The sequence below is a fragment of the Colias eurytheme genome, chromosome 25 (assembly GCF_061535395.1).
Source record: "Colias eurytheme isolate Ceu_HAF_F1 chromosome 25, ilColEury1 Martin Lab GWU primary, whole genome shotgun sequence".
NCBI lineage: Eukaryota > Metazoa > Arthropoda > Insecta > Lepidoptera > Pieridae > Colias > Colias eurytheme.
In genome coordinates this window covers 423,843-440,464 of record NC_143004.1, presented here as the reverse complement: position 1 = coordinate 440,464, position 16,622 = coordinate 423,843, and the positions used below count along the sequence as shown (strand labels likewise).

Genomic DNA, 16,622 nt, shown 5'->3' with positions numbered 1-16,622 from the left:
AATAATTATCATAGTTAAATGCAAAGATGATTATTACTTATCAAAATTTTGTTCATCATCATCGTCAATCATATTTGAATTATTTTTTCTTACTTAAATAATAAACAGACAAACAAATGATTAACAGATATTACCTTGTAATCACATCGTACACATGATATCTAGCTAGTCTCGCATGCCTCCAGCCCGGCCTCACGTCGGATATTAGCAGCACGAACTTCAGGTCAGCTGACACCTTGAAGTCCACTGCGTTTAGCTCCCTCTGGAATACGTTTATTAGATCAGTCTATCTTTGCTATTAATAAGTGAAGCCCCATGTAACCTAGTGGGGTAAGGGGCAGATACATTATTATTCATCTGTTTCACTGATCGATTTTCTTTAGGGACAAGTAGGTGAACAGCCTTCTGTGTCGGGAATCGAACCCAGGAAACGTCGGTTCTACGCTCACACGTCAACCACTGTACCAAAGAGGCGGTCTATGCTATTAATACAGACGTTTTAATAGATTCTGCAAAAATTACAGATTAATAAGAATTATTGATGATATCGTGTCAATTTCAAAAAATAGTTTGGGGTTTACAGGCCCATAGCAATGGACCATAGATGATTTTAATCTGCAGATCTATATTTTTGATATTAATATTAGATATCTTAAAAGCTCAATAGTTCCTTTAAAAAATATTTGTCTTAAGATGTAAAATTCTATTATAACAAAAGCGTTGAATACAGGCTTTTTGACACCAGAACAACCTCCTCTGTGTTCAAAGAATACAATAAATAAAAAGCCCGCGAACAACATACAAATACACATTACACATACAACAAAATGCTCGTACTTAAAGTACAAATTCGTCAATATGTTCATAACAAAATTCCCTTTCATCTGATAAAGTAGCAGATTCCAATAAATCAACATGGAACGAATACAAAAGATTTCCTCTCAAATATCATTGACGTGGGATGTGACTGCCATCCTGAAATCGGCTTACGGCTACGTGTTTTGCATACCAACTCATGTACATACGACTGTACATATATTATAATTTTAAATGTTCATGATTATAATGGCTTGGTATAAGGATTTGGTAAATTTTGTTGGTGCATAATATAACATAATTATTTATAACAAAAAACGAACCTCTCCAAATTGTCAAAACTAGTTTAAATAGGCCACACGGGAGGCACCAGCTTTCAAATAAAAAAAATAATCATCAAAATCGGTTCATCCAGTTGAGAGTAACTACTGAATAAAAATAAAGTCGAATAGTATAGTAGTCGAAAGCACTACTTTTTTTCAAATCGCTTGATAAAATAATTACTAGATAATTCAACTCAAAGGATAACGGAAAATTGTTTGGTGTTTTGGTTAAATTGTTTAATATATGATGTTAGGGTAAACAAGGTTAAAACCAACATTTTCGATACAATGCAAGATATAATGCAATAAATATTATTTGCTAAAGTGACCGTAATATTAAGGTAGAATAAAAATCAAATCATAATTCAAACTACAATCTTTTTATCAGCCAAATTTTCGCTTGGACAAGTGCGTATTAAACACATAATAGATCAAAATTACAAAGCTGAAAATATAAACAAAACTAGTCCAGGCAAACCATCAATAACAATATTTTACTAAAGCAACCCACATTTGCCAAAACCATAACTTTTCAAACTAAGACGCGCAAACACAAGTAACTTGATGAAAAATTTCAGTCACCCGCTGAAAAAGTTTTATCTCTACCATCAATAAGAATGAATGCGAGTTTCCTTCAAAAGCATTCGTTTCCACAATAAGCTAGATATGGCTGCAGGCTACATCCAGATAAATAGCCAATATGCTGTCAGCTGCCACGCGGGTGACCATCATTTGAGCATTATTAAAACGTCTTGGGAATTGAGTTATTGGCTTTGGAAGAGACATTTTTGAAGTAGCGCAAGCACTGCTTGCTTGAAATTTATGTTTCAAACATCAATATACAAAATAATATGAAATATTTCTTGTTTGCAAAAGTAAATTAAAAATTTGGTATAAAAACGACGTGGTAATACTATACAGTACGTAGGAGTAACGCTCATTAAATCATATAAATAAAATAATAAGTTCATTTATTTGCCTTCACCACTTAAAACATATTTAGATGACGTTCGTAATGTCCCCGACAATGCGAACGTTCATGGGCGGCGACGAGCTTCCAGAAATTTACTCGCCTGTTCGTTTGGAAATTAAATAAACAAATAATAAAGTTTTTCAGGGTTAATGTAGGAGACATTTTTCATTAAAGCTAAACTTTTTCATGTTTGTTATATGTTTTGTAATCACAATTTGTATTGTATGCGAACGTTTTCATGCCAATAAACTCTTCCAATATCATGAACTCCCCAATTCAGCATTTACAAACGAAAAAAAAATACAAAAAACCGGAATATTCATTCCGTGTGGTCATCCTCACAGCGCGCTGATGCAAAACCCCGCCCTCCGTGAACAGATTGTTTTAATTTTTTGTACTTTTTCGCTGAGAATGAACAATTTATTTCAACGGGAAGTAAAGCTGTTGAAACAAAACTGTTCAAATAGATTGCTTTAGCTGGACTTTAATCTAGACTTAACAGATATATTTTTCTTGTATTTACATTTTGTACAAGGTCAGTGCTTGTTGGAATGTTTTAAAACTATTTCTTATTATAACGGGATAAATATTCCGTTTTCAGTCGAAGGTTTCTTGTGTGGTTTCTGGATAGTACTTGAGTGTTTTTACGCTTTTCTTGACTGTAGTAAAATTTATCTCTGTTTCATCGATAATCTGATCAAAAGTAGTTCTGGCTTGGTTGTTTAAAAGCATCCATCCTTTGGATGTGTGTTTTATATTTTCGATATGTGTAGATTGCATAGAAGTAGATTTTAAATTATTCTTCAAGGAGGGAGTAATTCTGTTCTATTACATTACTGTTTAATCTTCTACCATGTTATTTAATTAACTAGCTATTGCCCGTGACTTTTTGAACAATCACAAGAAATAAACAAAAGATTTAACACATTCTGTAACTTAATACGAACGACCTGTGAAAAACTTCCAGACATCAGCACAAATAGTTTTATTGATAACGGTGTTCAATCTTAATGAGGTCATCTCTACTCTGGCGTGATTAGGGCAGACCTCAATCTGCGACACGTCGGTTGTAATTCGTCGCGTGATGCATGTCTTGCTTTAGTCGTGTGTCACTTGTTAAAGCGCCTATTCACGGTAAGGTGAAGTTTTTATATCATTAATAATTAATATATGTGGATTTATTTCTTTAGGAGGTTTTGATAAGGTTAGTAGGTATAATGAACACTGTAATTATAGTTCTATGTAGGCTATATTTGAATGATGGTCATTATGATTCTGTGGTGAATTATATTGTGTGATGAACACAATGAATATGTATGTATGTACATTCAATACACAATCATCCTTACTTCTTCTACGTATTGATTTTATTGGCACGTAATTTCAGCTTGTAACCGGATAATACCTACTTAATCCAAACCATTTCTTCTGAGCTTCATATTGTGTCCTTCAGTTTACATGTGATTCAAATACAAGGCAATTCATTCCACCATTCCTTTACATAACAGTAGAAAGATTTTAATAAAAATCCCCTTTCACATTTCGCGTTATTAAGCTAGTTTTTACGTTATAAAACTTCCCCTACGCTGCCTGAATATCAAACGTATTACGAATGGCGTCGATATATATTGGAGATCTTTATCGTACCTTAATATCCTTTCGCCTTATGGCATTGAGATATGTAACGCTATTGATAGTTGCTCGAAGGGATCCCTTTCAGGGTTCCGTAGCGAATGACAGCATGAATAAGTCGCGAAACTTGTGAGGGAAGTTCGCGGAAGGTTCAGTATTATGTCGTCTAGTGGCATCGAGATATATGTACTACTAGAGGGGTTATTCCAAACAAAAACATTGCGCGCGGCCGATGTGGTGGGGTACGTGTGGAACGAGCGGGGCGTGGCTTCAAGTTCAAAGATTAAGCAATGCGTGCAGATGCGACACATTGTGCAATCTGTTTACTTGGTACTATCTGGTGGTACTGATACTAGGGAATTAATAAAACGAGGATTTTATATTAAACTATGTATTTTAATTTCCTTTAAATAGTATCAATTTAGTAAGCTTTTGTCGTTTTGTGTAGTAATCAATAGTTTTATCAGTTTTTGCTTCATGATGTAATCGAATTTTGGAGTATTGGTTTATAATAGCCCTAATTAAATGGATACGATGATTCAATGTTGATGGCGTTTACGTATAAGAAACTCACATTTTGAAAAATCTCACGTGAGATTCGAGGATGGGGGAGGGGTTGAATAAATTCTCACGACATCTCACCAGGGGGGGGAGGGAGGTGCAGAAAATTTTAAAAAACACCTCACGTAATTTATGGACGCCCCCTTACTCGATCACAATTTTTGTAACTTTACTATAAACGGAACTACATTTTAAAAATATACATACTTTATTTATTGAGTTATAAGGTTGCTTCCATTCTGTTTATTTACATTCTCAAAAACATCAATCGCCGCAGAGGTGGCTTGCGACAAAGGCGGCTTGTGTCAAAGGCCTCGGCGATATCATTTAAGAACATAATATTATGTACTTTAGGCAAACTTGTAATAAGATCTATTTTACTTTCTTATTAGTCCATTTGACAAGGATATTGGGTAAGATACCTATTGGAATAATTTTATTATTATGTATGTACTTATTAAATCCGCGAATAAAAAAAATTTTTAGTCGTGAATATAGAAATTGGGTCGCATTTTTTTAATCCGCGAATAGTGAAAACACGAATAAAGGAAGCGCGATTAAGGAACTTTTACTGTATTAGTTTCTGTGAATTTTGTGTTTATTTGTAATTGTTGTGCATAATAATTTATAAATCCTATTGGAACAACTGTTGATTAACCTTTTTTTAATAAATAAAAATAGGTAAATAAATAAATATTACTTAATATAACCTACCGTTTTACTTTGCGTAGTCGGGTAAAAGTATAAATATTTAGGTACTACACCACGGTAATCTTTCCTAGTAGATATTGTATATACATAGTTAAAAAAATCCAGTTACATTTTTTTAACAGACTCATCGATAGTGTCACGTCTGTGCTGTTAGTCTATGAAAAATGGCGCGAAACGCAGAACGCGTGGTGATTTTTCGCAAAATGATAACAATATTAGTAAAATGCATGACTTACTCATAATAAGGAAACTTACTGGTGAAAAGTCACTCCTCGGGCTTTGTTTGTATTATGGGAACTGTTAAAACAATATCTAAGCAAACACGAAGGCATTTTGAACAGAGCAATAACACGTGTTGACGCGGCAAGCGGGGGGCACAGTCCGACACAGACTAAAGAGACTTGTGATTCTTACCTCTAGCTCGTGTTAAAGAGAGTGTAGTAGCGATCGCCTCTCTAGTACGTAGTACATTCTATCTCGATGTCTAGTGGATGCTATTTTAAACTGATTTCTAAAGAACAATTCGACTTTGTGAATGTGAGTCTATTTCATAGCTTTATTTCAAGCTGATTTTGATTATTTTTTTTAGTGTAAAAGTGTGTACAGTGTGTACTTCTCAAGTGTTTTCATTTGAATAACATCTGACATGATATGGCTACTTGAAGATGGTATGTTTGTAAGCCATATGTCGTTATGGTCGTATTGATGTTATTTACTTTGGGTCTAAGTAGTGAAGTCTAGGTTCAGTTTATAAGTGATGGACTTATACAAATTAAAATACCTCAAATGATGGCATGAAGTCAGTTCAGATTTTACTGATTGATTTAAAAGGTTTTTAAATGTTCCCTAACACCAATAATTTATTACAGTGCATTTAGATGTCCTGGCTTACAGATCTAACAATGCAATAACGCATACTCACAAAAGTGGAGTTGTTCATAAGCAGCTTGGTGGTGAAGTTCTTCACGTTGAACAGCGTCAGCCCGCCCCACCTGTCTCTGAACACCAGCTCTTCATCTGCAACAATGGAAACCAGATTATTTTAAAATTTGTAAAATGTTACGTTGACAAAAGGTTAAAGGTAAGGTTCTTGCCGCCTCTTCTCTGTATAAACTGCTTTCGAAAACGATGGTAATTTTACTGTATTTTAAACGATTCAATAGCTCTTCTAATTTCTTAATGACTGTCCATTGTGGTTATCGGTGTTAAGTTGTACCTACACGACAATCTTAGTAGAAATCCAATATGTTACCCATCACTAGACTGACCGCAAACCAAGTTGCTTCACCAGCAGATCGATTACTGGTCTGATTGCGTGTATAGTTTGAATGTAAACTAGTCTGTATAAGTTATTCGTAAGTTTGTAATGCGGGATTATAATCGGAATTTAATCATATACTACTAATATTATAAATACGAAAATTTGTTTGTTTGTTACTCCTTCACGCAAAACCTGCAGAACCGATTTTCATGAAATTTGGCTCACAAATAGAGGGTAACTTCAATATCCTGATAGGATATTTTTATCCCAAAAATCGGGTCTTTCTTTGAATACGCGGGTGAAGCTGCGGGCGAAAAGCTTGTCAAATTTATATGAATTAAATAAGTAAGCGGTGCCGATATACAATTTGAGTACAATTTATTATTTGTACAGATTAAAACGTATTGGAGTATGTTTTGAATTCGATAATAAATGTTTTCTTTTTCGTTTTCTTTTTGCTACATATTGGTCATACCCAAAAAGTTTTTGGTATATTATTTTATAATCACCAAAGCGGTCTTTCGAACGTTAACTATAACAGTCGGACAAACTTTCGCATTTATAATATAACTATCGAAGTATTTCAATAATATTCTTGGAATTAGTTCACGCAATGTTGGAAATACCCAACATTGAGATCTAACAGCTCATTTGATTCCAAATCGATACCGAAAGCTTTCGTCAAAGGAATGTAACGACAAAGTTAAACTTGTAATTAGACATTCCGAAGTTTAATATCGTGTGCGGAAAGTTCCTACTTCCAGACTGATACTGTGCGAGGTACAATCAATCACGTATAAGGCTGTTTACATACGGGCGTTTTAGTTTAGACATTTTGAACGTAGCTTACTTTGGAAATAATGAAATATTGTATGTATTTCCGAAAATGCGACGTAGGGATAATGCAATGAAAAGTAGATATACTAAAACTTATTAAATAACCAAAAATCTCCATTAACGTATGATACAAAATTAATTCATACGACACTTTGTAGGGATAGATTCGGTTTGTTCTATTTTAATTAACATTTAGATTATCCTTTTCGCACACAAAGTATTTTCTTGTTTATTTTACGCAAGTATTTTACAATTAGAAATGAGACACTTAATTGAAATTAAAAATAAAACTCGTTTAAATTCCGTTAAGCAGTCAGTACGTTCGTTGATAACAAGCCTACATAAATCTCAACGTCGAAGCGAGGCGTTGGGAGTGACGGGAGAGCGACAGCCCTCTAATTGAGATTCGTACTTCCATCAAATAATGAAGAAATACTGTCGTGCGTATTTCACACCCTAATTTTTATTAAATAGGCCTTTAGATTGTTGGAAATTTTGCTTTATTGTTATTTTTGATTGACTGGACTTAATATTAATTCAAAGTTTATTAAATACCTTTGTGATATTTGAAATTAAAATTGTATGTAGATAATTTTTGGTATGATTGAGCGACATACCAAAAATTTAATCAAACCCGCGACGTAGGACTTATAAGAAAATATTTTGTGTCTATATGGAATTTCGATTGGTAGTTCTAGTGTTGAAACTTAATAAACTGTCACTTAGTTTACAATAATATAATATTATTATTATATGTTATCTGTGATTATACTGTCTAGCTTTAAAAACACCGGTCTACTTAAAAAAAATCAATATCTAAAACCCATTACAATGCAGGACTTTATTTATGTTATGAATCAGTTAATATTTTCCATACTAAAGAATAGGGATTCACAATACTTTATTCTGTTTTCAAATGAATATTTTCATTCTAAAAAATTGTGAATATTCTTCGAAATTCCCTAAAATAGTGTATACAGTATAGGTTCAATCAGCTAAGTGGTGATGAAACGCGTTCAACACGCCGCGGCCACTGACTGAATTTTAAATCCACGCTCGAAAGAGAATTTTTTATAACCACACCTACTGTGATATATTTTTATAGGCTAGGTGACTTGTGAAATTGAAGAGATTGATTGATTTCGTTTATTTTATCTTAATATCTTAATCTTAATACTATTATAAAGGCGAAAGTTTGTATGGATGTATGGATGTATGGATGTTTGGATGTTTGTTACTCTTTCACGTAAAAACTACTGAACCGATTACAATGAAATTTAGCACACATACAGTGGTGGACGTTTAATTAGAAACACGTAACAGGATGAAGTAGTCATCAAATTTATTTACTTTTGTGTATTAACGTATTAGTGATTAAGCATTATTTCATATGTAATAGAACACCCGTTAATCTAGTTTTATAATAAATTGCTTATTTTTAATCAAACATTAGCTTAAATTAATAAAATTAAACAACTTTAAGTGAAACCTGATTTCCAAGCATTTTCAGTCTGGACAACAAATTAGAAACAGCATGCTTCGAGTGTTCCAAAGTCAAAACCTGTTGAAATGCCGACAATATTTTTTTCTTCTACAAATATTTGCACCGTTTTTTAAACATTCCGTATAAAAGTTTCTGAAAATTAATTTGATTTGCAGTATAAATGGGTAAAAGTAACAATTGTGACCCATCAACAAGAAAAATAATTTTAAGTTTACATTTTGACAAAAACTGGAGTTACAGGAAAGAATAAAATCATTTAGAGTGTTTGATAAAAATATATTCAATGCTACAGTTTATTTAAAAGAGCATGGTACTTCTGATTAAGTGCCTAAAAAAGCTCGACCATGAAAAACCACTGCTCGCGAGCATAAGCAAATAATTATTTTCTCAAAGATGGATGGATCCACCATTTAAAGGTTCCAATTCTATTAGAAAATATGTTTTTGCAAACGTGTTAAAATCTCATACAATCTAAGGCACGACGTTGTAAAGCCGTTGTTGTCTATAAAGATAATAACAGTCTAAAAACAACCCCATACATGCCCATACTATAATCCGTTTCCTCCGCCATGCTTAACTGTTTATTTATTATCTAAGGCCTGGTTAACTTAACGACGCGTGTATCCTTTGCCATCAAAATTGATTAAATTAATTTTAGTTTCATCCCAAAATAAAACTTTTTCACTGGCGTACTGTCCACTAGCATTATTTCTAAGTAAATGAAACACGTTGGTCCCTTCCTTGTAAGAAGCTGTACCTTCCTGGCGTCTCTCCAAAAAATTTTGCCTCAAATTACCGCCTGCGAACCGATCTCATCGACACATTGCGAAGTTCATCTTCGGAAAAAAACTAATTTTATAATAGAATTTGAACTTTTAAATGGATCCATCTTTGCCAAAAGAATCATTTGCCTATCCTCGCGTGCAGTGGTTTTTCATGATAGAGCTTTTCTAGGCACTTGATCGGAAGTACCATGCTCTTTTAAATAAACTATAGCATTGAATATATTTTTATCGAACACTCTAAATGATTTGCAATTTTCCAGTAACTCTAGTTTTTGTCAAAATGTAAACTTAAAATTATTTTCCTTGTTGATTGGTCACAAATCATACTTTTAACCATTTATACTGTAAAGCAAATTAATTTTCAGAAACTTTTAGATAGAATGTTTAAAAAACGGTGAAAATATTTGTAGAAGAAAGAATATTGGCGGCATTTCAACAGGTTTTGACTTTGGATCACGCGAAGCATGCTGTTTCTAATTTGTTGTCCAGACTGAAAATACTCGGAAATCAGGTTTCACTTAAAGTTGTTTAATTTTATTAATTTAAGCTAATGTTTGATTAAAATTAAGCATTGTCTTATAAAACTAGATAAACGGGTGTTCTATTACATACGAAATAATACTTAATCTTTAATACGTTAATACGTAAATGTTAAATGAATTTGATGACTACTTCATCGTGTTACGAGTTTCTAATTAAACGTCCACCACTGTATAGAGGGTAACTTGGATTAACACATAGGAAATCCTACGGGAACGGGAACTATGCGGGTTTTCCTTTGAAAACGCGGGCGAAGCCGCGGGCGGAAATCTAGTTGACAAATAAAAGCTACAACTAATATGGAATTAAATAAAAGTACCTAGGTACTTATACATAATTTTTTATGAGCAAAGACCAAACGAAGAATCGTTAATATTTGTTATTTTTGCAGTATTTATGATTTAATAACTTTAAACCTTAATAGATAGAACCTATGAAAAGGAAATGGGCTCCTGTACTCGGAAAAAAAAATATTAAAAGATAGACGAAACAATAAAAAAATTGCGCAGAAGGTAAAATATACACGTGAGCTAGGCCGCAATCAAAAAGAAAGCGAGAATATTAAGCAATTTATCTTAAAAATCTTGCTTTTAAAATGGCTTTAAACCGCAATAAATCAATGTTAGTGCACCCTTGTAAACGTCAGCGTGTTCAAGCGCCTGATGAATGGCTACAGACAGATATTACATTACATGTTGAGATTGATTTGTCTTAAGGCTGTCATCCTAGTATTAATAATTAAATACTAGCTGTGCCGCGCGGTATCGGTTTCGGATGTGTAACCTACCAGCTTTCAGCCCGCGGCTTTTCCAGCGATTTCAAAGAAAAATGTCATAGTTCAAATGTTCAATGTAACCGGTTCAGTAGTATTTGCGTGAAAGAATAACAAACATACATACATACACATACACATACATTCATCCTCACAAACTTTCGCATTTATAATATCAGTAGGATAGGATACGATATTACCACAGTGCAGTATTACAATATCTATATTGTAATACTGTGATATTACTTTAAAGTTTCTTCCAAATCGGTAGTTTTTTAATGAAAGAGTAATAAACATACACAAAAACTTCCGCATTTATAATATTAGTAGATTATATAATATCTACATACCTAGTAGATGGATTGGAATGGATTGGCATGTTGTTTTCAAATCTATTTTTCATTGTTCAAGAAGCTTCTACAAAATATTGATGAATGAAAACTGTAAAGTTCTCATGTTCATGTGTAAAAGGAATGCATTTATAGCTATAAAATACGAAATCTATACTGTTAAAATATATGTATGTGTGTATTTTAAAGTTGTTTACATCCTACGTTGTGTTCATATTACAATGCATGTCAGATGATGTATTTTGGCTGAGTTGCGTTTGAAAAATATATACAGTGAACAATTCTGAAATTATGTGTTAGTATAAAATATTGGTGGAAAATAGTGTGTTACATTTAATTATTTATTGAAGTAAACAAAATATATTTGTAACGTTAATATCAAATTAACACAAATATCGCCTTTATCTGTGTACATTATAATTCGAAATAGAAAAATATATTAAAATTTATTGTTTGTATAAAATACCATACGACATCATAAGTAAATTATAGTATTTTAAATGAATAAATGAATTAATTTTGAATGAATGAATGAATTTTTATTTTAGATTTTAATTTATTTTTATTTTTGAATTTCGTGTTTCCTTAAAAAAATCTGTTACATTGCATTGAAAATTTAGCTTTCAGCTATTCATAAATTAATCAATGTAACCAGTGCACCCTTGTTAAATCAGTCAAGCGTTAAATGCTAATCTCACTTGATTAATAGACGGACAAACTTACATAACATTGAAACAATGTAATTTAAATAGGGAATAGATTGCTTCTTTATTATATTGTTTGTAAATTATACAATCAAATGGTTAAATTGGTAAAATCATAATTTAACTAACAAAATATATACTTAGTAGAATATTGGTCAAAATGAGATGGAAAATTGGATTAAAATAATTTATCTTCTACACTACGTATGTTCGAACTCTTTCCATTTTTTTTAAATAATACGACATTGTGCTTGAAATACACACTATGATACTTAATATTATGCACTAGCAAATGCACATTTTATGATAATATGGTTCATATTCTATTAGAGAACCATTATTATAACTTAATTATAACACTTATAATTATAGCGGCTTTTTGTGAAAAACTATCTTGAAAAAGTTGATGTAATAAAGTTAATAATTTCAATTTATTACCTTAGTAAATTCATGGAAGCGCAACATAAATATAAAGAACACTAATAATTTTATCACAAAAAGAACATTGGCAAACAATAAAACATAATTTTAATTTTACGATAAACTATTTCTTAACAAAAAGTCTTCAAAACTAAACGAAAACGTTCTATATTTGAACTTTCCACAAAATAGGCGGCATTATATGGCGGCATTGATGAAATTTGAAAAAAGAAAAATAAATATTCTTCCCGCTTCTACGACATGGCGCCAAAATGTGCTAGGTCTAGGTATTTACTTTTTAAACAAGTGTTAGAAAGAGACGGACTGCGAGCATTTATATGGAAGTAATCGCGATAGAAACATTTTATGAATGATAGAAACAGTTCGTCAATCTTTGTCATCTTTGACATTGGTAGATAATAATCATGTGCAATAATAATATTGTATGTGTTTGGTATGCGTATTTCCCATGTTAAGGTATTTCCTATAAAATTTTTGTATATTTATATTATCAGAATTAAATAAAGGATTTTATGCAATGTTATATATTTAAATAAATAAATAATTTGCACATATTTTTCTATGGTTATTATTGCTTTTTTATTTTATTTCTTAAATTGTAATTTTCGAAATATTTTACTTCTTAAATTATGATTTTAGAAATTTTATATGTTGCTCATTGCCATAGTTGAAAAAAAACCCTGACGTCACACCAAAAAAAAAGAAAGTCCGAATATTTTTAGCCGACTTCCATACCAGGAAAAGCAGATTCTTGAGCCCTTTTATTCTCCACAAGGGGATTGAAATAAACGTTATTACATGGCAGCGCTTATCTAAAACGGTAATAGCAAAAAATAGGAAAGATCGACCCGATATAAAGGGGGTCAATAGAGATAAACGTATTATCTTAATCTCCCATATACTTTGGCCTATATCGTGTGAACGAGCGTTTTTGAGGACGTCATACGCTTAAAGGTTTGTGACAAAAAATGTTTAATTAGTATTTAGTAGTATTTAGTAGTTCTATTTAATTTTTTCAAAAGTATACTTAGATCTGAAGATATTTCATTACTTTTGTTCATTTTAATTTGACGACTTCTGAAATTTACAAAATATTACCAAGACTGAAAGTAGATATGTTTTGAATATATGTATTTGATTATTTTTAGGAGTAAAAATATTGCAAACTAATTAAATTAAATACTTATTTTAAGTACTCTCATATACTTTTTCCACCCCTACCATACCAGATATATTTTATACGTTGCTTATAAGCTTTTCTGTACCGTTTCCTACAGTACGCCATATGTATTTCATGGCTCTTAATCCCAGCATCTGCAGCTAAGCGCAATAACACCAGCCATTTCTTTGTTCATCTAATAAGAGTAAAGATTAGTATACGGTATGCCGCAGTTCCCCATTGCTCGTAGAAATAATTAAACGCGGCGTTTGAACGCCCGTTTACGCAGTCGCATTAAAGTTATTGTCGGCCTCTACAGCCTTACGACAAAACTGCCCATTTCTAGCGTTCTATCTAGGATTAGAAGATTACAGATTTAAATCTAAGATTATGTTTTGATCTTGGAGCGTGGCGGGCGTTATAAGAGCGGCTGTCGCAAAACATTTGCGGTGAGTCGAGAGAAATAGCGAAGTAAGAATAAACAAAATAGGTAATTTTATAATTGTATTTTTGTTTTGTTTGATTTTGTTGATGTTTTTAATCAATTATTTAGAGTATGGTGAAAGATTTTGATATTATATAATCGGAAGAGTTTGTTTGTTTGTCTGTTTGAACGAGCTAATCTCAAGAACTACTGGTCCGATTTGAAAAATTATTCCGATGTTAGATAGAGTTATCGAGGAAGGCTTTATATCATCACGCTAAGACCAACATGACCACTGCGGGTAAAACCGCGGGGCGCAGCTAGTATTATATAATCGATATAATTATCTAATAGAAAGTTGTTTGTTTTAAGCTTATATCAGAAAATTTAACCGAAATGATTTCACTTGGATATGTGCTATAGATAAATATGTACCATGGGCAAAGTCAGGGCAGTTTGCTAGTTCATAATAAACCCTATAAATCTAGCTAGAACATGTAATATCAATAAGCATTCGCAATCGATAGCGTTTCATAACTTTGCTACTCAGAGTAATGAACCCTTTTATGTTCGCTGCAATCGTAATGCTTTAAAATTGAATCATTTATTGAAATGTATTGCTTTTAAAATTGAAACTATGTATATACAGAAATAAAGGTTATTTTTATGTTCAAAACAAAAGCTAATTAAGGTAATCAGCAGTTAACTGCATGCGAGTTAACGTTATTACAAGCTGAGCGGTACTTTAGACCAAAATTATAAAAGGTTGCCAAGTGCCAGTTGGCAGTAGGCACTATAAAAGTTATTATAGTACTTGCATAGTATGAAAAATATGGGAACAAATCTATACTAATATTATAAAGCTGTACAGTTTGTTTGTTTGAACGCGCTAATCTCAGGAACTACTGGTCCGATTTGAAAAATTCTTTCGGTGTTAGATAGCCCTTCGAGGAAGGCTATATATCATCAAGGAGCGGAGTTTATTGATTTTTATTGTTTTTTTTTTTAATTATAATTCTTGTTATTTTTATACCACTTTTATGTTGTAATAATATTTATAAATTATAACAGAATCTCGCACAGGTAAATATCCCGAAAATTTGATACAGAAGAAGTTTAACGTTTTCATTACTTAATTAGTGTGGGAAGGAATAGGGTTGCCAAACGTTAATTCTTAAACTTTACAGATTTAAACTTTTATAAGTTTTTGTTTTATGATTAACTTTATGTAATGTAATAAATAACTTTTGATTTAAAGCTAAAACTTTCGAGCGGTTTAAAAAAAACTTTTAAACGGCAAGCTTTTACTTTTGATAAAAATACAAACATTTTCGTGTATTTCACGCAGCACAAAGTAAATTTAAGTTTGGGCTTGATATGCTATATCATTATATACTACGAACTAGGGTACCAATATGTATTTAGCACAACAATATTGATAAAAAAATGTACGATAGTGAATTATACGATTAAAATTTAAATGATAGATTTGACAACCCTAGGTCATCAAGGCTTCATGCTGTTATTATAGGCTAAAAAGGGTATTCAGGCAGCACTTGAAAAATTAGCGCGTTTTCTTAAATATAATATATTATATAAACTGACTGAGAAAAAATACTTAACTTTCATTTTAATTGATAGGGCTTGCAATATTCATTAAGTACCTATTTCATTTTAAAGTAAATTTATGTATAAAAAAACTTTCTTATTATCCATAAAATTTATTAATAAAACTGTATTATTTTATATGAAATTATCATATTCTTTTCAAGTTTATCTACAATATAACAAAATAAGTACATTCATTTAATAGTTTTTGAAATTACTACCATATACCTCTCATAAACCATATTGATATTTTTAAATTCAATTTTCCCTATACATGCCGTAATAAATACAAAAAGCAGCGGTCCGTGAGAACGATTACTCAAACCGGGTAAGGTACCGGATAACTGGCGATTAATTTCACCCGGCCCGTTTGATCCGGGACCCGGGCACACCCGGGTACACGTCACGTGGTTTTTGGTTCTATAATTGTTGTGAATATATTCAGATGTTAAACATAGAATCTACTAGATAATAAATAATGTCTCGTAAGAATTAAAGTTACGCTTAAAAGTTTTCTTTCGGGATATTTTAATATACATTATCTATACGACTAATCTACTAAACTACTTATAATCAATAAAAGGTGTACACAAAAACAGTAGGTATTATAATAATAAATAATAAACCACCGTTAAAACATGTTTTAAGAAACTACAAAGAAGAGGCGCACCATAAAAATATATGTAATCGTTCGTGCTAAGAATGTGTGTGTTTACCATCTAAGATATAGTTTAATACTAATATTAATTGATAAACTTAGTAAGTGATCACTCACACTATCCGGTATCCGCTATCCGCTTATTAAAGTTTGACCCGGATATCCGGATGAACAACATGTGACGGTTATTGCTAAGTTATGGGAAGTTATTAGAACGCAACTTTAGATTCGATTAAATGTTACAATAGCTTAATAGTTAATATTGATTGCTTTTAGTGTTACGAAAAAAGGCAAGATTAATTGTGATGTGGATTTACAATTAATGAATATTATATACTAGCTTTGTCCCGGTTTTACACGCAGTGCTCCACTCCTGTTGGTCATAGCGTGATGATATATAGCCTATAGCCTTCCTAGATAAATGGGCTATCTAACACCGAAAGAATTTTTCAAATCGGACCAGTAGTTCCTGAGATTAGCGCGTCCAAACAAACTCTTCAGCCTTATAAAATTGGTATAGATTATGGCAACGGCGAATTTAAATTTTAATAAATTCCTTATAT

General features: G+C 31.9%; 1 protein-coding gene across 1 annotated transcript in view; it reads right to left on the bottom strand.

The window, feature by feature from the left end:
* Window positions 1-16,622, bottom strand: part of LOC149897386 (inactive dipeptidyl peptidase 10) — an 86,491-nt gene that overhangs the window by 13,093 nt on the left and 56,776 nt on the right. The window contains exons 3-4 of the mRNA XM_090116261.1: window positions 5,939-6,033; window positions 135-262 (exon numbers count right to left, since the gene is read on the bottom strand). Of these exons, the coding sequence (XP_089972387.1) occupies window positions 135-262; window positions 5,939-6,033 (223 nt within the window). The remainder of the gene's footprint in view (window positions 1-134; window positions 263-5,938; window positions 6,034-16,622) is intronic.